The 20,181-nt window shown below is 41.6% G+C and overlaps 2 protein-coding genes across 2 annotated transcripts; one reads left to right on the top strand and one right to left on the bottom strand.

Moving 5' to 3' along the window:
• Positions 1–744: 744 nt before the first annotated feature.
• Positions 745–5,782, top strand: lamp1a (lysosomal associated membrane protein 1a). The gene is made up of 9 exons (XM_015953402.3): positions 745–1,072; positions 3,764–3,870; positions 3,954–4,173; positions 4,263–4,424; positions 4,518–4,726; positions 4,812–4,937; positions 5,015–5,081; positions 5,156–5,323; positions 5,450–5,782. Exons 1-9 carry the CDS (start codon positions 1,018–1,020, stop codon positions 5,587–5,589), a joined length of 1,254 nt encoding a protein of 417 aa, XP_015808888.3. The 5' UTR covers positions 745–1,017; the 3' UTR covers positions 5,590–5,782.
• Positions 5,783–6,643: 861 nt separating this feature from the next.
• Positions 6,644–19,760, bottom strand: grtp1a (growth hormone regulated TBC protein 1a). The gene is made up of 8 exons (XM_015953403.3): positions 19,219–19,760; positions 17,577–17,728; positions 17,341–17,499; positions 16,107–16,231; positions 10,780–10,876; positions 10,490–10,662; positions 7,444–7,629; positions 6,644–7,311 (listed from the first exon to the last, which is right to left on the bottom strand). Exons 1-8 carry the CDS (start codon positions 19,284–19,286, stop codon positions 7,219–7,221), a joined length of 1,053 nt encoding a protein of 350 aa, XP_015808889.3. The 5' UTR covers positions 19,287–19,760; the 3' UTR covers positions 6,644–7,218.
• Between the last annotated feature and the right edge of the window lie 421 nt (positions 19,761–20,181).

Below are 20,181 nucleotides of genomic sequence, written 5' to 3'. Positions count from 1 at the left end.
CTGTTCAAATTTCTTCTTTAAGGAAAGATGGAAGTGAAACTGAAATGGCTTGTGTCTAGACTCACTATTAACAGCAGGGAATTTACAGCTTTTGGGAAGAAGGATGCAAAAGTTAGTTAAAAAAAACAGTAAATCTGCAGATAAAAATCTGTCGAACTGTGTAGTAAGAATGTAGTAGAGCCCTGCTAATACTTGGGACTGTGGCATTAAAGCAGCCTCTGCGTTCCTTTTGGGGTTTTGCACAGCCTCGTGAATTGATGAGGGTGTCAGCTGACTGGCCACAACACATGCTCTTTGCAGCCTGCACTGCACAGACTACTGCAAATTAAAGTCGACATTTGTTTCTAATAAATCCAGTAACATATGTTTTAAATCAATTCATATTTATCCTGAAGTAAACAAGAGGGTCTAAAACATGCATGTTGGTTGTTTTAGATCTAAATTAAAAAGCCCTATGTGTGAGAAGTTGTCGTTTTGATTGTGATATTTATTCTGAGGCACAATTTTTTTTATTAGTTTTTTTCCCACCCAGTAACAGATGTCCCACAAGTTGTGTTAACGTGTCACATCACTAACATATTTTCTGGAACAACAAACGGAACAAAATAATTACCGTAATGCTGCAGCACACATTTGCGACAATTGTGTCGTTTTACTTCATATTTTGGAGGCATGTCCCAGTGTTGACTGGGGGGTAGCTCACGTGACCATGTTGCTCTAAAGCCAGCCCGTTCACGTGACCGAGACGGGGTTTTATTCACACAGCTCGGCTGAGTGAGATCCACACCAAACCACAGTTTCTAGTAATTTCCACTCACAGGACGAGCCTGAACGACTCCCATCTTCTTCAGCTTAACGCAGCAGAGGAAGATAAAAGACGACTACCGGAAGCTGTCTCTTAACTTGAGCTAACGGTCCGCGAAGTCAAGTGCAATTAAGGACCCACCTGTTCCTGCAACGACGACATCTCTGGGCATTTTTTTTTATTTCGACGAAGTTGTAACCTTGACTTTAAGTATGAAGGGCTGCCAGTGCTTCTCCGCACTCTTCATAGTCTGCTTTGCGGTTCTAGGTGAGTGTTTCGGCGGTTAAAGGCGACGTTGTGTTGGACCGACCGTGGGTCAGCTGTGACGTCAACTAGCTGATGTTGGGACCAGAAGCCCCATGACTCAACATCCACTTTGACACATTTTTTAAATATTCAAATACCATTTGCACCATTTACCAAGTATAAGTGTTTCAACATGTGGCCTAGCTCTAGTTTTGATAAAAGTGTATTATAACATATATGTTTAATTCATTGAAATTAGTTCAATGGTTACATCTTAAAACGGAAGTACATAAAGGGTGTCAGATGAATAACACTTTCCTGTATTACTGGTCAATTATGACTACGTATCTGTGTTTTTTATTTTGATAAGGTGTTATATATTATTAACACATCACTAAAGTCTATGAGAACCTGTTAATTGTTTGAAAAGCCGATTTAGCTGTTAATCGAGCAAATCTATTGTTTGGAGTGTAAAGGGGATCATATGGAAGTATTTGATTCAGGAACATTTAATTGAACACGTTTTTATCTGGCTGCTATTAAGGTGTGTGTGTGTGTGTGTGTGTGTGTGTGTGTGTGTGTGTGTGTGTGTGTGTGTGTGTGTGTGTGTGTGTGTGTGTGTGTGTGTGTGTGTAATCTAATTTGGGGACAGTCTACATAAATACGGATTTAACCTATTTGTAATATTGTTTGTAAATCCATTCACCATTTATAAAACCAGTAGGCATTTAGCCTTAATAATCTATTTGTATAACTGTATTTTCATTTCATGTTCACAATTTACATATTGCTTGTTCGAGTCCTACATAATTGAATATTTTGAAATGTATTAATCTGAAAATGCAAAACAGATGTTGGAAGGGTAAATAATTCAGTGGTGTAGTCTGAAGGTGGCCACCTGGGGTCTCCTGGTTGGAATGTAGGATCATTTTTACATTTATTATGTAATGTAATTTTTACCAAAAAAAAAAAAGACCACAGTGAGTGTTAGACGTTCCCCATGAGTTACCTGAAATGCCCCAGGACTTAATTCAAATTTCCTTCTGTTCAAACGTTGTTTTGTTAATGTTGTGGAGCGTCGGATTGCCCTCATTGTCGTGTCATTTGAGAGCTTCACATGACTTCCATGATGCCTTTGAACTCAGCTCTGGAGGTGTCCACTGACAGCATTACGTTATGACTAGATGAATTCAGTTGAACACACACACACACACACACACACACACACACACACACACACACACACACACACACACACACGCTCTTGTTGCTGATGCAAAAACCCAAGCCAGCACATTTGCAGCATGAATAATTTTACAGTTTACCTCAGACATGAACACTGTGGTCTCTAACTATTTTCACTTTTGTTTTCTACACTATAGCCTTAGAGAACTTGTGAATTTCTGCTTCCTTGCACCAGCACGTCCTCGCCACCCAAGTGAGCGATGCAGTTTTATCTGATAATTGCTTGGTTTGCTGTTTACAGCTTCATACTTTGTACACATAAGAGCTTTCTCCCATGACTAGATCTCAGTGTTGTGTAAACTGAAAAGAGAAGTGATCTGACAGTCGAACATGGAAAGGGTGTGTGAAAGCTTGAAACTCAAGCTGCTTAATAGAAGCAGAAATAGAAATCAAAGCTCATCAACTCCACTGACTTAATCAGATTTTGTCGTTTGCAGTAAAGTTTGATTCTTCCTGTTTCTAACAGTTTTTTTCTACTAACAAATGTTTTTTAGACATTCTGGAAAGTGGCGCAATGCTGTTGTGACCATGTTATGAAATGTGGGATAATTTTGTACGGATGTAAGCTACAGAACTGAAAGTTTTACAGATCTTGACTACTGTATACTTCCTACGTATTTCAAAGAATGTGCTAGATAGTTACAGCCATTATCACTGATTGTCACTGTTATGCACGCTGATTTAAGTTTTCTGAGTGTATAGCAGCTTTAATTAGCCTGCTGTGTGTGAACATTGCCAGGTTAGTAACAAAAATGCCTCGTTGCTCAGTTTTTAGCAGTAGCACATGTTCCTGTGTGAAGCAGAGCAGCACCTTTCTCCTCAAAAAGTGAAGAGTTATCAGTTATCACCAAGTTGGGCTGTTTTAGCTTTTTGCTGACCTCTAGTGGTGGCTTGTGTGAACGGAACCTTGTTTTTGTTTACAGGACTTGGTGTCATGTTACAGTGGCCCCTGCTGTCATCTATACATTCTGTCTAGCTAGATATTTTGGTCTGGCACATAATTGCACTGGACAGTTAATTTTGTCACCGGTTCTTTATCACTCTTAAATGTAGCTGCAGCGTATCTAATTGTTTAAATGGCAATAATAAAAAGGGGAAAAAGCTAAAGAAGACTATATAGATTTCACAACAATTGGTTGGTTTGCCTTTGGCTGAGATCATGTCAACAAGAGCTATACTAACAAAGTTACTTGTTTTTGAGAACCAAGCGATACATGTAAGGACTTTCTAGCTTCTTTTAATGTCCGAGGGTTTTCCTTTTGGGGTCAAAGATTTTCAATCTGTTGATTAAATGAAGGAAACCCAGATCATAAAACTGCTTCATACACATGAAATCACTAAGATGTCCAACATAAAGATGTGTCTAAATTTGCACTGTGATTTTGTAAATATTTCAAGTATTGTAATTCAGTTTTATTGACACTTTGATAAAATTGCTTTTAAATATTTCTCATCACTTAATGACAGGTTGTGTCCAGGCTGTTACTCTTGAAGTGAAAGATGGGAACTCCACCTGCATTAAAGCAGAGTTGTCTGCATCCCTCTCCGTCACATACAACACCTCTAACGGCACAGTAAGGACACAACATTCGCATTTTATTTAAAAGTTTCATCACTTCTTTTAAATTAATCATTTTCTTACTCATCTTTCCTTCAGAGGACAGTTATGGTCTCTCTGCCCAACTCAACCTTAGTGGACACAGCTAAGAGCTCCTGCGGCGGAAGCGGCAGCGCTCCGTGGCTGGTGGCAGCGTTTGGATCCGGCCATGCCATTGGACTGAGCTTCTCAACCAATGGGAGCGTTTATAGCGTCACTAACCTGACGCTGCAGTACAATCTGAGCGACTTTTCATTATTTCCTGAAGCAAACAGCTCAGGTGAGGACACACATTCAGCAACACTCTACCTGTATTGATTCAAAATATGAAGCATGTACCAAGTAGTACATTTTCATCGTGTGTCCCAGGTGTGGTCTCTGTGACGAATGCTTCTGTTGGGATCTGGGCACCGATCAACACCACCTACCGCTGCGTGAGTCCCACCACCATCAGAGCACTTGAAGTTGCTGTCACTTTCTCTGATATGAGACTGGAGGCTTACATGCCAGGGAACGATCTGAGTCCAGCTGGTAAAAACTGCTCTTGTTCTATTTGAGCAGCGTTTAAAGATCGATCTGTTGCTTTAAAGCTGATCATGCTCTGGTTTATCACACGTCTCACAGAAAGTGTGTGCACAGCTGATCAAACTCCAACAGCTCCCCCTACAACCACCACTGCTGCTACCACTACAACAACAGCTCCTCCACGCCCTCCACCAGGAACTCCTGAACGTGGCACCTACTCTGTGAGGAATATCAACGGCACAGAGTGCCTCCTGGCCCAAATGGGACTGCAGCTCAATGTCTCTTACTTCTCTCAGTCTGAAAATAAGGTAACGTGTAGAAAGAACCACTCACATGCAGATTTTAATGATAATCTTAAATATTTTAATTTAAAGAGCCGTTTACGTTTTCCAGACGGTGCAAGAGTTATTTAACTTGACTCCAAATCTAACGAGCTCATCAGGATCATGTGGAGCCAGTAGAGCGACTTTGGTTCTGACACAAGATCAAAACACCACACTCAGCTTCATCTTCACCATGGTAGCTTTGAATATTTGGTTTATTTGTTGTGGAGCAAACAATTCCTCAGTGTAACCAAACCTCCTTCCAATCTACAGAACTCCACATCCAACAAGTACCACCTGAGTGGGATTGTTCTGCTGGCCAACTGGTCTGATATGAGTGGTGAGTCACCTGCTGTGAGCCGTTTGGCCTGTTTTACTTATGAATGTAAAAACTCTGATCTTTTCTCTCCTCAGCTCCATTATCAGCCAGTAACACCAGTCTGGACTATCTGCGAAGCACACTGGGACGCTCCTTTATGTGCAACGCAGAGCAAACTCTCCGAGTGGTTCCAGCTTTTTCTCTCAACACGTTCAGACTGCAGGTGCAGCCGTTCGGGGTCACAACAAAGCAGTTTGCTGCAGGTATGAACAATTCTCATTCAACTAGGCTAAACTCTAGAGATCCGTCTAAAATAGGACGAGTTTGTTTGATCAGTTAAACCTTTAAAGATCTGATGTATGCTTTGACTTGTCCTCCCGTGTGCGCAGCGGAGGAATGTCAGATGGACCAGGACCAGATGCTGATCCCCATCATTGTTGGAGCCGCTCTAGCGGGCCTGGTTCTCATCGTCCTGATTGCATATCTAATAGGAAGGAAGAGAAGCCACGCTGGATACCAGACCATCTGAGAGGGCCCTTCCTTTACCTTCATTCTGACTGACTGGTGGAGAAACAATCCTGAGCTTAGGACTGGGATGAGCCGACAAACTTGAGTGAATGGAAGCTGTTCTTTATGGTGGGTGCATGCGTGTTTGTGACTTCTAGCAGTTTTATTTTTTTCTGTGAAGAATAAAAAGCAAAAGAGCTGCGCTTAGATACTTATCCTGGTGAGAGGACTGATGATGCTCATGTTCAAAGATGTGGGAGAGTTGGACTGTGCTGTGGTTCAGCCTCTGCTGTTCAAGCTCTAGATTACATCATTCAGCTGTTTGTTTTAAGTTAATTTATGCTGTTCAGTCTCAAAGGAACCAACTCTGAGACATGTCAACAATTGTTACACATTTTAAAGTAGGCAGTATTACTCCGAGCATTGTTTTTTTTTTTTTTTACTTTGTGCTTATAATGATCCTCAGTGAAAAGGGAAACCTCTGAATGTGTCTTCTCTAAAAACAATCACCTACCGCAAAGACTATCAGAGGGAAAATTCTGAGATTTTTTGTTATGGCCAAGCTTTCTCCTCTTTTTTTGGGGTGTAAAGTGCTGACGGATGCCATGGTGAAAGCTTTAATACAACAAAAGTAAAGCCTTACACACTGTTGGGCTTTAATTATGGAAAAGATGCCTTGTGGGGTTGAAATTATGGTTTACATTCTGCTTCTTTGGCCTCAAACCATCCGTTTAATTTCAATCCAACATAAGGGGAGATTTGGAAAAATCTTGGAATTTTCCCAATTTCAACAAATTAAGTCGAGTCTATTGTAAACCCAGTGGTGGTGAGACTGATCCACTTTTCATCTTCCTCTTAAAAAGAAGAAAATATATGAAATATAATGATTTGAGCTTATTTTTTATAGAAAATAATTGATCATTTTTCTTTTATGCATCTTACTGCAAGTTAATAAAAATGTCCTAAATCCAGCTTTAGAGTTTTTTGGGGGCGGGTCTGATGTGATGTCATGACTGTGACAACACCGCTGAGGTCTGTAAAACAAAAATACTAAAAAATAAAAACAGAATTCAGAGTTGATCGCATCAAAGTGAAAATATTAAAGACCACAAACTGGATACATAACTTTGATATTTGATTGTATTCATTCACCTTGGTGCACTAAAATCTACATGAGTCTAACATTGATAAAAATCTAGTTCACAACAAATCAAGCTGCACCAGCATCTAATAACCTCAGTTATCTCTTCATTTACCACAAAAGAACAGTTTGTTTTTGTCATTTTCATAACTCAGCCAAAAGGTGTGGAAAGTTACTTCTCGGCTGTGTTCACAACATGCAACATCATTTTGTTTTTCTTCATCACATAATTAGTGACTGGGCCTGGTCTCTCTAGCGTATGCAGCTCTGGGTTAAAGTGCATTAATCCACATTTTAGCGAAAATGTTTTCACTCACGACAAACTTCAAGGTAACGTGCATCATACAGCTGAGAATATCAGTCAAGAATATGAGTGTTTTGTTTAAGAAGGTTAACAGTGCGCAGGACTCACAGGTACTCAGAGGAATTAGAATAAAAAAGTGCAAACTAGCTGCTGAGTGATCATCCTGTCTGGAATGTGTTTCTACTTTCAGCGTGAACTTAAGTCTGTCAGGATTCCTGTGCAGCGATTCGAGCTCGGCACGTTTCCCGCAGCTTAGTCAGCGTTGCCATGGAAAGGCTTCCTGGTTCTGTGAAGATTTTCTAAGAAAGCAGGAAACGATGGGATTATAAGATTACAGGGATCAAATAAAAAAGGACATTAATTTTTAACTGACTAATCTTTTTCTGTTGAAAGATGTTTTTAAGGAGTTGATTATATTTTTCCACTCTTACCTGCATAAAAGTGTGACACTCTTCCACAAATGGTCCCTGGGCCATTTGTTTGAAGGCTTCACAGATGTCAGGGAGGGATTGGGACTGTTCTATCAAAGCCTGGTGGTGATGGATCAGTGTCAGAGCTACTCGGAACAAGATCTTTGAGCCCTCATAGAAGAGGCAATCCCATATTCTCAGAACAGTCTGCAAATTAGGAGAAAAAGCAGCTCTCAATAGGCATGTTTTTATTACCAGAACTCCAGGGAAGTTCCTGGGATGAGGAACTTGACCAGGAGATGGGACGTCCCAGTGCTCTCAGCTGTGGTGTCTCCATTCAAATTCAGCCCTTTCAGATCTTGCACAGACATCAGCATATCACGACTGCTTTGGCAGTGAGTGATGTCACTGGTCAGCCCCAAAAAGAGCCCAAAGTAACATTAATAATACTAAAAGCATTTATTTTATAGAAGTTCATCATAATTTAATCCATTCAGAGGACAAGAGCAGCTCTGAGTTTTGTGAGACAAGCCTAATTAAGTATGTGGGGGGATTTCCTCGGTTTTTCCAACAGCTGCTTCCACCGAGTTTTCCGGTGTCGGGAGTTAGATTTTAAATGCAATCGGTGCTTTTTTATTTATTTATTTTTTTGCTTCCATTCTGCTTCACCAGCTACTCTTCCAATTTTATTGCTGCCGGTCGACGTCTGCTGATGTCATTTCCTACTGAGTTACAACCAATCAGTGTAACCTGAGGTTCTGCTCAGCTACTCCACTGGGCCGTTCTGGGTACCTACTCCAGAGCAGTTACTCAGGTTTCTGAAAAATGGAAGTTTGGACGGCCCGGTCAGGTGGACACGCGCATGTCTGGAGGTTCCTGTAAATCCACCCTGAAGTTCTTGTAAAGGAAACACACCTAATGCAACCAATAAAGACAATCTGTCCACATCTTAAAAGGTGCAATGTGTAAGAATGACATCCTGTGGTCACATTTGGGTACTGCAGTCCATGTTTCTAAACAAAAAGTTACTCTTGCATCTCCGTTCCATAAGTGTCATGGCTGTTGCCAGTTACAGATCAGTGTCAGAAGATTCTAGGTGACGAGCAAAGACGAGTCATACTCCGTAAGTTCATAAGAACATTGGCCCAATCCCAATATTCGCACTGCGCCCTATGGTCTTTGTGAGGTGCATTTAGAGGAAGTCCACAGTAACGCAATGCCAGGATGCTGGTGGCTGTGATACTTTTTTTTAAAAATCTTTTAACAACTTTCAAACAACTTAACAATTTAACAAAATTTACATTATTGCTCTCCACATTAAATCTTTGTCTAAAACACTCAGAGCATCAATTAATTAAGGTTAAGTTAAAGTCCTGTTAGTTGTCACACTCACTGATGTGTGTGCGAAATTAGTTTTCCGCATCTGACCCATCCCCTGGAGAAGCGGTGAGCTGCAGACACGGTTGCACTCGGGAACCATTTGGTGGTTTAACCCCCAATCCAACCCTTTAAAGCAGAGTGTCAAACAGGGAGGTCTATTATGTCAAGTCTTTGGCACGACCCGACCAGTATTTGAACCCTGATCTCCCAGTTTCAGGGCAGACACTACCACTAGGCCACTGAGCTGGTTCCTAAATTGTCCTAAAATTAACTACTTTCAGGTGAAAACACATATGTTCAGTGTTCCAGCTGTTGCTGTTTGTCCCAGAAACCTGAAAATGCAGATAACAATCTGTGCTTTTCCTCCTCCTCCTACCTGCACAGCTGCACTCACTGGGACTGATCACCTCCTGAGCAACATAAAAGGGAGAGCTGCCAGGAGGGAGAGAGAGGCTGGATCTGTGGCAGTTCTCTCACATGCTCCATTTGTTTATGTTTTAATGGCTTTTACATGGGGTTTAGTTGTTTGAGCTTAAGAGCTTTTAGAGGATTTTAACAGAAACCAGTGAGCATTTGGATGTCTGTTTTAAACATAAACCCATGACCATTTTAACAATGTGTTTAAATACTTTTAGATTAGGAGCGTTGTGTCTTTTAAAACCCTAAAATAAAATCCTTGTTTACAATTTTAACACATGAAGCACATGCCTCTGTGTTACTCCCTGTCCTTTTTTCCCTCTTTAGAGGACGTAACATTCAGCAAAGACATTTAAGTCCCAGAAGTTTAAGTTTTTGCTGCCGTAGTAATGGATTGTGGGCAATACCCTTTTCTGAAGTCTGCATTGCAGACTTTGGCGAAGTGCGAATCAAGGGTACAAAAGGGGCGTGGTCAAATTCCGTGCGCGTGAGAATTGAGACACCCTACTCAAACGCACCCCTGGAAAGGATTGTGCAATTAAAAGGCGCAAGTGTGGAAGTGCAAGTATTGGGATTGGGCCATTGTCATATCTGGCACAGTTGGGTTTTTTAGGGCAGGGAGTTACTCGGCTGGCCAGGGAACATCTTGGGATTCGTGTGGGGGAGCTGGCCCACGTGGCTGGGGAGAAGGAAGCCTGGGGCTCTGCTTACGTTGCTGCCCTCGTGACTCAACCCCAGATAAGTGGACGATAATGGATGGATGAACACCCCAGCCATGTAAGGAAAAATTCTGTTTCAATGTAATCTTCCTTCCAACATGAATGAAACAGACCATTTTCTGATTATTTCACTGTAGAATTCTTACATGTTTAAAGCTGCATTTAAGGCCAAATTCAACTTTTCTCTTTGACATCTTGCCTGGAAATCTGAATTTAAAGTTCCCATTCTTGGATAGCTGCAATGTTTTACAGATGTAATCCACAGGGAACAGCATGGACATCTGCACAGGGAACAGCCTTGGAGAAACGTTCTGTGTATTTGCTTAACAAACATTAAAGCCCACACCCTGTCCAGATCAACACGAGGAGAGTGCAACAAGAAATTTGTGAAACGGGGAAAATTTTGAATTAAAAGCTGAATCCACCTCTGAATAAATCACACATTTTGAAGTTTAAATAAAACATTAGCATTTGAGAGGTCAGGAGCATATTTTAAGTTTTAAAAAACAAAATAGGACGCCCTTGCTTGCTTCTTTTTCTCATAAACTCACCTCTACTGGCAGGATATCAATGTAGAGACAGATAAACCACCGAGAGACCACCAGAGTCCACATGACGTTATGCTCCTCCATCACCTGCCCCACTCGGGGGATTTTAAGTTTGACCAGTTCCCCCAACACCTCCTGGTCTGTCTTCAGTCCCAGCATGGCTGGCGTGTAGTAGTCTGTAACACAACAGGCATTCATTTACTTTGTGTGGTACAGATGAACACTTAAATAAACCTGCCCAAAACATAAAACACTCAAGTGTTACTACAGCCATCATTGATGTAGACACACACCTGGTAAGATTCTACCGAGCAGAGCGTCCATCAGCCAGAAGGACTTTTCTTCATCTTTTGTGACAATCAGCAGATATCCAGCAACAAAGTTCATCCCCTGAAGACAGATACACTCTATGGTTATGCGGGATTCCTGAATTCTGCACGTTTCATTAGGCAGAAAATCTCTTTAACCCATTCAGACCTAAAGCAATATTTAAAAAAGGGGCTCAATTTGGCATGTTCTGCAACTGGAGAGGTTTTTACTAATCTTGTTAATATTCACAAAAATAACCTCAGAAATATATTAAATGTTTTTAAATATTTGAACAGTGTTGATCATTCCACATAACCACTAATGTCTTCCTGTTTGTTCCATTATAAGGCAGTAATGTGTCCTGAAAACGGTGGATGCCTGTATTTGTACTAGAGGTGTTACAGAAAAACATTCATGTTTGATTTGTGATCCAAACCGTGAACTAGCCAACACCTGGTTGTGTGAGCTGTCAAGACTGGCAGTTTTAACTGGTTTTAATCCTTATTAAAAAATACTGGTTTTTTACTGTTTTTCACACTGTGAACTTTTTATTTTATTTTCTACTTTTTAAATAACTTTTTTGGAGCTCGACTGCTGTCTGTTTTTACTGTCTGTCTACTTCCACCTGCATCACGCCTTTCACCTGCAGCCCTGGGTGTGTCGGCTGTGTGAGGCTGAGCCAGAAAGTTGTAGAGTTGGAGAAGAGGATCGCCACGCTCCACCAAATCCAGGACCATGAGCGCGACGTGGACACCATTTTCTCCCGGACCTTCGCCACCACTGATGGGGCTCAACTGGCGGATGCCGTCTCGTGCCAGCCCGGTGTAATTGTGGGGGCAAATTCCATCTCCGGTTCTCCAAGCGGGCTCAGAGTGCTGGGTGCCTGCACGGCATTCGCGGCGGAGGAGGAATGCTGGTTCCAGCAGGGGGTAAAGCCAAAAGCCCCCCTCAGCTCCACTCCCATGCTCCAGGGTGCATGGGTCATGGTCGGGTCCGGCCAAGGTGAGGGTACGTGGGGCGGCGGCCGCTGATCCCCTCCACCTAGCCTGCCCATGTCCAACCGTTTCGGCGCCTTGGAGTTGGATTTTCCTCCTCTGCCAGCCCCTGGCCGTGACTTCGCAGGACCCTCTCAGCCGCTGCGGGACCAGCTGAATGCCAGCAGCCCTCCATGCCACCCCACCACAGACTGTAGCTGGGACCCGCCGAAGAACGCCGACTTCTCGTCGCTGCAGTCCCGGGGGAGCTCAGCCCATCACTCAGCAGGTCCTGGAAAGGTCATCTGCCCAGCTTCAACCAGCGGACACACCACCACCATCATCTCCTCCACCAACCACTCTCATCGTCGGGGACTCCATCATCCATAATATCAGGATGAGAGGAGCCTTGACCTTCTGTTGCCCTGGAGCTACAGTGATGGACATTGCAGGACACATTCCAGACCTCATCCAGAAACACACAACAGTGAGTAGAATCATCATCCACACCGGTACCAATGACATCCGTAAGCAGCAGTCAGAGCTCCTCAAGCATGATTTTATTCACCTTTTTAATCTTTTAAGAACCATGCACGTGTCGGTTTTTATTATCTCTGGCCCCACTCCCACCATGGGCAGAGGAATCAGCCGTTTTAGCAGACTTTTATCATTAAACACCTGGCTTTCCTCTTGCCACCGTGACCCGTAATGTTGGTTTTATAGACAATTTTAACATTTTCTGGGGCAGTAGACACCTGTTTGGAGCGGATGGGCTTCACCTAAATAGACAGGGGACCCGTACTCTAACAATGAGCCTGGCCTGCCCACGACCCCCCCCCCCCCCCCCCCCCCCCCCCCCCCCGGCCTCATCTGCTCCTACATCCTGATGTGTAGCTGGTCCCTGCTCCTACCAACCCTGCCCTGATTTTAACAGTAAATCACATATCGGACTTGGACCTTGCCGTACCTCATTCATACCTGTTATTAGCAGAGTGCGGACAAACAACCATAAACCAAACAAAAGCAACCCCAATAATCTAAAACAGTTACCAAAAGTCCCACCTTCAGTTAATACAGTCACTTTGTCACCAGTTACTATTAATATGGGTCTTTTAAATGTTTGCTTTCTGCTGATCAAAACGTTTTTAATAAATGAACTGATTTTAGATCTTAATCTTCACCGTCTGCTTTCAACAGAAACATGGCTGAGTTCAGATGCACCTGTTGTTCTCAGAGGCCTCTCCGCCAGATTTTAATTTTTCAACGAGGAGTAGTAAAAGGGGAGGCGGTACTGCTTTTATTAGTTCATCAATACTTTCTGCCAAACCAGTTTTATTTGATAATTTTACCACTTTTGAATATACAGCAGCAGTTTTTAGCTCTCCTCAGATTGTGTCCCAGTTTATCGGCCCCCTAAACAGAGTGCCATTTTTATTCAAGAATTTTCAGAGTTTTCATCAATCCTGCACAACTCCTTCGAAAGGATCATTTTAGCCGGTGATTTTAATCTACATATAGATAATCCTTCTGATCCTTTTTCAAATGAGTTTTTAAATATTCTGAGTTACATGGATTTTAGACAACATGTCATGCAGCAGCCGACTCACAACAGAGGACACATCTTGGACTTGGTCATCACCCATGGCATGTCCACTAGTGTGTCCTCTGTTGTTGACTTGGCTGTTTCTGACCACTACTGTGTGTTTTTTAGCATCACCAGTTTTATCCAGCTGGAACCCTCTGTGAGAACTGCAAGGAAACGTCATCACACCCCTGAAGTGGCTGCTGGTTTTCCTGAAGTTTTTAGAAAGATCCCTCCCACTCCGGTAACTGAATTAAAAAAATGTTATGGATCTTTTAGTGATGAGATTTTAACCCTAATGAATTGCTCCCTTCAGACGGGGGTCTTTCCTGCTGCCTTTAAAGGGTCGGTGGTGAGGCCCCTGTTGAAGAAGAGCAATTTAGATTTGAATGATTTAAACATTTATCGACCGGTATCTAACTTAACATTTCTTAGCAAAATTTTAGAAAAGTTGGTTTTAAATCAACTAAATGATTTTATAAACACTCATAATGTCCTAGAGAAATTTCAGTTTGGTTTTAGGGTGAACCACAGCACAGAGACGAATGATTTTAGACTGAATTATGATAAACGGTAGGTGACTGTGTTGGTTCTACTGGATCTAAGTGCTGCCTTTGACACAGTAGACCACCTTTTTGGTGCTGTCCACAGATGGTTCACATCCTACCTCACAGACGGGACTTTTATGGTGAGTTTAGGTACCTGTTCCTCGAGGGTCCACGGGATTACATGTGGTGTGCCCCAGGGTTCAATTTTAGGCCCAGTGCCTTTTAATCTTTATATGCTCCCTCTTGGCGGGGTCATCAGGAGACATGGGGTCAACTTTCACAGTTATGCTGATGATACACAGTTATACATCTCCGTGTCTCCTGATGACTCTCGGCCAATGGATGCATTTTTAAACTGCATTTTAGACATCAAATTCTGGATGACAGAACTTTCTCCAGTTCAACCAGGCATAAACTGAAGTTTTAGTTATTGGTCCTGAGGCCCAGAGAGAGAAACTTTTACAGAAACTACAATCTCTCTTTTAATCCTTCTGAACAAGTGAAGAACCTGGGCGTTATTTTTGACTCTGAGCTGACTTTTATCCCACACATTAAAAATATCACAAAAATAGGTTTTTATCATCTAAAGAACATCGCCAGAGTCCGCCCTATTCTCTTTCGGGCCAATACGGAGATGCTGATGCATGCTTTTATCACCATTAGGATAGACTACTGCAATGCCCTGCTTTCTGGTCTTCCCAAAAAGAGCATCTCAGGCTTACAACTTCTACAAAATTCGGCAGCACGTGTCCTGATGAAGATCAGGAGGCGGGAGCTCATTACACCAGTTTTAGAATCATTGCATCGGCTCCCTGTATGTTTCAGGATCAATTTTAAGGTTCTTCTAATGGTTTTCAAGTGTCTTAATGGTATTGGGCCTTCTTATCTCTCAGAACTGCTTTTACCATATGAACCCTTACGGCCGAATATACATTTTTTACTGGTGTGTGTGCCTGTGTGTGTATTTGCATATGTCTGTTAAGGTTTTTAAACTGTTATGGGAATTTGGGGTCTTTTTGTAAAGCACCTTGAGTAGCACTTTGCTTGAAAAGCGCTTTATAAATAAAATCTGACTGACTGATCGATAAAAGCACACAGAGAATTATAAAAACTAAAATCTCTTGTCTAGTTTTCGCTCCATTTCTTTAGAAACTACAATCTAACAGCCAAAGTCTCTAATAAACCCTGTGTGTACACTTGCCTTAACAAGTGGTTGGCATTTTGCATATTTACTTCTCCTGATCACATTTTTATTAAGTTTTATGATCTATGTGCTCATTGGGGACTTTTGCCAACTGGGGTGCACTAAAAACAGTTCATCAGGTGCTCTCCTCACTAGAACAGAATCGATCTCCGACTACACACAAGACAAGGAAACATCATGTCCATACAGATGAAACTGCTACCAGAATGGGATTACATCTCTCACTGGACAACAACGCCTTGTTTGAATACTCAGGTGAATGAAATTTGCTTTTCAAATCTGACAGAAAGAGACTGAACAACCTAGTTAAAGCTAGCTCGGTTCTGGGCTGCCCACTGGATTCAGCTGAGGAAATGTGTGAAAGGAGGAAGCTGAAGATAAGCTCCATTCTGAAAAAAAAAAAACCTTCCACCCACTGCGTTCCACCATGGAGACCATGGATAGCTCCATCAGAGGCAGACTGAGACATCCCAGATGTAAAACAGAACGCTACCGTAGGTCATTCATCCACCCCCCGCAGTAAGAGTGTATAACTCCTCAGTTTAACTGGTACTGGCATTATCCTGGTACACAATAACATCAATGCAATATTCAGTATGTCTTCAATACGTGTGCAATACCAGATTAACATAGTATGTCTGTGTCTCTTACAGTATGCTGCTAAGTTCTGGAGCACAACTTTTTCATATTTATTTGTGGTTTTTAGTGGTTAGAGGTTACAATAATAGCTTACCGCCTATGTGTATGTACATGTATCTTTGTTGTTTTATGTTTGTGATGCTGTCACAAGTGAATTTCCCCACTATGGGATCAATAGTCTGTTCTAACTTATGTAAATAGTTCAAGACATTAGCTAGAGGTTTGAATAATCCAAATGAATGATCCAAATTAACGAGGCAAAAATAAGGACCCTGCTTAATTTAAAATACAATTAGAATTGATTTTTAAGTATCCTCAAAAAGTTGTAATACTAAGGGTTGGATGTACATGAAGCTGGTATTACCTGGCAGTAGCCCACAGCTGGATCGTGGTGGCCGTAAGCCAGCAGCACATTGTACAGGGCTTTCTGTAGACACTGATCGGATGTCTTACGGAACTGAATGTTGTCTGGAAAAGTTCTGTTCAAGTCTGGAAGAAAAGCGATCACGCCGACATTAATCACCATTTGCCTTTTTGAGTGTAAGCAAAGAAATTGGCATCAGAAGAGCAGTAAAATGCTAGCCTGGCAAACCATCCTATATGTGTGAGTATGTGGTCTGGTCATGACCCATAGACAGATCTCAGTAGTGGGGCGGGATCTACGGTTATCTTTCAAATCGCCTCCACATGCTATTGGATAAACAACTCGACATACTCACTGCTACGAATGTCAGTCAACGAGGCAGTCTGCCATACTCAAGTCACAGAAGAAGAAAATACATCCTTTATTTAAGTAAACAAATACCTCTACCCGCTCTTGGCTCAAAGAAAAGCCCAAGTCTATATAGTCTAATGTTGATGCCAAAGCAATTTCAAACGAGCCGTCGCCATCTTTGTTTTATCAGTAACATCCCACCCACCAGCAGAGTGCTGTTATTGGACCACTATAGATGTCAGTCAACAGGGCAGTCCGCCATTACATAGGAGAAGAACTACATAGAACATAATACATTGTTTTTCTAAATTAATGCGCAGTGATTGGTCAGCCACAACACAGGCCAGGGCTGAGAGGTTCCAATGGAGCGTTGCTACACCGTCAATCTTGCCTTGGCAAATGATGGTCGGCCTTCTAGGCTAGCAAAAGGCATCAGTCACATGTCAAATTTAACTCAACTCTTGGGTTCAAGGGCGTTATTTGGTTCTAAAGGACCATAACTGAACTGTAGTCTGGTGAACACCTGGCACTTTAGTTATCTAGTTAATACAATCGTTTGGTAAATGGTTGTAGCATCATTGTGCCGGGGTGGAGAGTGCGTTTCAAAAGCAGACAGATGATCTGAGTCTGGGTGGACTGTTCACATCATAATAATGACCAAGAACATTCAGAAAGACTGTTCTGCTGCTGCTGATGCTTTGGGACACATCTGAAACGTGTGACTCTGCTTAAACTCCGATGTGGAAAGTTTGTAGAGACATGAAGATGACAAAGCAAAGCTGCAATTACTCCTCCTGATTCCTGGTCTTCAGGTAGGATTCATTCATCAACTCTATGTTTGTGTCAGAGCTGCTCAAAGTGAATGATGTTACAACAGCTAGACCTGTTCTGATGGTCTCCACAAGTTTTGGGTCATGCTGGCCAACCAGCAGCGATTGGTAGAATCCCGGGTTCTTCTCTAGCTGGTTCTGAGCCCCACTGGCTGCCATCCAGATCAAGGCCCGGTGCTCATTGGGAATCCCCTTGCGTACATAACGCTTTACTGAATAAAAGTAACATTGAAGTGAGTTTTGGCACATGAACTTGCATTCTTGTAGATTTTTTAGTTGCCACACTCACATTTGAAATTCTTCTGCACCTTGCTTTTTCTCTTCAGTAGTTTGGACCATTTGATGGATCGTCGGGTGAGCACCACCAGATACTCAGACATGAGCTCCTCGTATGACTCGAAATCAAAGTCCTCAGAGCGCTCGAAGCCATACGGATCCACTCTGAGCCAAAAATAATAATAATAATAATAAAACCACACATAGCTGCAATGACATGATATGAACATAAATCAACAATTTATTAGAAAGTTGGAAAATCATATTTGGGAGCTAGACTAGGCAAATCTTAGTGTTTAAAAAGAATGTTCTATTTATAACGTGAACCTGTGTTTGCTGGTTATAATAAGGTGTGGGTGGAGGTGGCTTAACTTAATGCCTTAGGTAACATTTTAATCCATCTGCAGCTTAACCTTTCCACTCCAGCAAAGTCATTCCCAAGGAATGAATGCAGCTTCACAGCATCAGGTTTGTGGTGAACTACATTTGCACTGCACATGTTCAAACATAATCACGTTTGTGGCCTAAAATGCATCACATGATGCAAATTTCAAAACCTGCGCTTCACACACAGAAATCATTTACATAATTTTATATCAGAGTGTCAAAGCGAACAAAACAAGAGCATCAACTTATTAAAAATATTTACAGCCAGTGAGTGCTTTTGTATTAGGATCCAACTAAGATTTAGTCCGATTCCAATCCAATTAAAATAAATATAATTAAAAGAATCAAGTATTTTTCATTTCTTATCAACTTTAAATTCATTCATTTCGAAGTAAAACACACATAGAAAACAAGTTCATAGTGGGAATTGGCTCTCAGCAATGTTCACAGGCTGAGAAAAAAGTAGGATTTTAAACTGCTGCTTGGATATGTTACAGTCCGAGTTAAAAATGAAAAATCCGATGTTTGAGTTTTAGATGACCTATTCTTGAATATATGCTAGCCAAGCTGTTTACTGGTAGATTACAATCAGCTGACCTCTGATTCTTATGGTTTTAGAAGATAAATTAAGACTTCTTATCAGTTTGCCCATTGTTTGTGTTCAGATTTTGTCCAAAGGTTCATTTCAAACATTAAGAAAAACTGGGACAAGAAACTGAAAAGTTCCAAATTGCTAACGACAATAATACAAATTTGTATTAAACAGGAAGTAAAATACACCGTCATTAAGAACACTCAATAACTAACGAAACAACTATGCATGTGAAAAGTTAAACCCAGTGTACTTTTAAAAGCTTGCAGTAAAAACACAGATTTGACATTCTGAGCAACAGTTTCTAGAAATAATCCTGAACGAGGTTCCTGAATGACCCTGGCTGGTAGCATTTCTAAAAATAACACTGTAAAAATAAAGGTCTTTTAAAAAGACATAATTTATATGAAATATCAATAACTCCAATTAAAACCTATGACAAACTCACAACAATTAGTCTATTAACGTAAAGGTCACGTTTAGCAGTTCTCGCGATTAAATAAAACAGCACGTGACGGTTTTACTGACGCTAATTAAAGCTAGTTAGTTAACCCAATCAACGGATAAAACTAAATCATTTATTGCTAAAACTGTTTCCACACGGACTTAATTGATATGTATTATTTCAATTTTATTTTCAGGTTGGTATAGCTGCTAATAGACATGTTAGTGTTACCTGTCCACTCGGTCTTTAGCTGCGCTGTAGGTGAGGGTCCCGTTCAATGACTTTTTCTCTTTGTTCATGTCTTCTGCTCAAGTGAAACCATTTAAAAACTGTTCAGCATGTAAACTTTTCCGCCAAAGGTCAAAAGTTTACAACATGCGGGACACAAACGTTAGTTTGAAGTCCTCCTGAAAGCTTGCTTCTTGTCTCCATGTTTGCGTGGACACCGCTGGGACGGGACACAGCTGTTGTTTTCCTGTGGGATTAACCTGTTATCACCGCAAAGATAAAGCCGATAATTTTATGTTTTTTCGTTCCTTTAATGTTTTATGGATCGAACTATGGTCATGAGGCAGCCCTCATGTGGAGATTGCGTCGACTTTTATCGCTATCAAGCACCTGCTGCGGCTCCACAGCTTCACGAACTCTACGTAGTTTTTCTGTAGAGCGAAGTAAAGTCCAAACAACGAGCAGGACCGCGATTTCCTCGATAGCTATTCGGTTACTTTCCTCCTGTGTTGTTCGTGGTGCCCCATGTAGGATTAGTGACGTTTGTCCCGGGGAGAGAAACGCCGCCGCGCTATCAGATCCAATGCTGCTTTCACGGGACTCCTGCAGCCTCGAACGTTAGAGGTTTGAGGAGTCATAACCTGACCTATGGTGCGTTCACATGGCTTTGTGAGAAAAATAACAGTACTGTTAAAAATGACAGCTGGTTAAGTTTTCTTATTAACTGAATTTCGTTTTAGTATACAAATAGATGAACTCTTGTTCCTTGATCAGTTTTGTTAATCAACAAAGAATTACAAGTTATATTTAAAAAGCACATTTTAATTACAACCACTGTTACGTTTCCCACTGGCACAACAGAACGATTATGTGCCCAACAACACGTAAATGCATCCAAAAGGCGGTCACGCCCTTCCCAACTTGGCACAGGTAAATACAGATGAAGGTGACGCCTGCCCAAGCAGA

Source organism: Nothobranchius furzeri, chromosome 9 (assembly GCF_043380555.1).
Source record: "Nothobranchius furzeri strain GRZ-AD chromosome 9, NfurGRZ-RIMD1, whole genome shotgun sequence".
Lineage (NCBI taxonomy): Eukaryota > Metazoa > Chordata > Actinopteri > Cyprinodontiformes > Nothobranchiidae > Nothobranchius > Nothobranchius furzeri.
This window is presented reverse-complemented; position numbering and strand designations above follow the sequence as displayed.

Coding starts and splice junctions, on each gene's coding strand:
- lamp1a (XM_015953402.3), top strand. CDS start 1,018: ATGAAGGGCTGCCAGTGCTTCTCCGCACTCTTCATAGTCTGCTTTGCG. Junction 1,073..3,763: donor AGTCTGCTTTGCGGTTCTAG/GTGAGTGTTTCG, acceptor ACTTAATGACAG/GTTGTGTCCAGGCTGTTACT. Junction 4,727..4,811: donor TCTCTCAGTCTGAAAATAAG/GTAACGTGTAGA, acceptor TACGTTTTCCAG/ACGGTGCAAGAGTTATTTAA.
- grtp1a (XM_015953403.3), bottom strand. CDS start 19,286: ATGAACAAAGAGAAAAAGTCATTGAACGGGACCCTCACCTACAGCGCA. Junction 16,232..17,340: donor TGTGGAGACCATCAGAACAG/GTCTAGCTGTTG, acceptor CTTTTCTTCCAG/ACTTGAACAGAACTTTTCCA. Junction 7,630..10,489: donor TTGATATCCTGCCAGTAGAG/GTGAGTTTATGA, acceptor CCTAATTTGCAG/ACTGTTCTGAGAATATGGGA.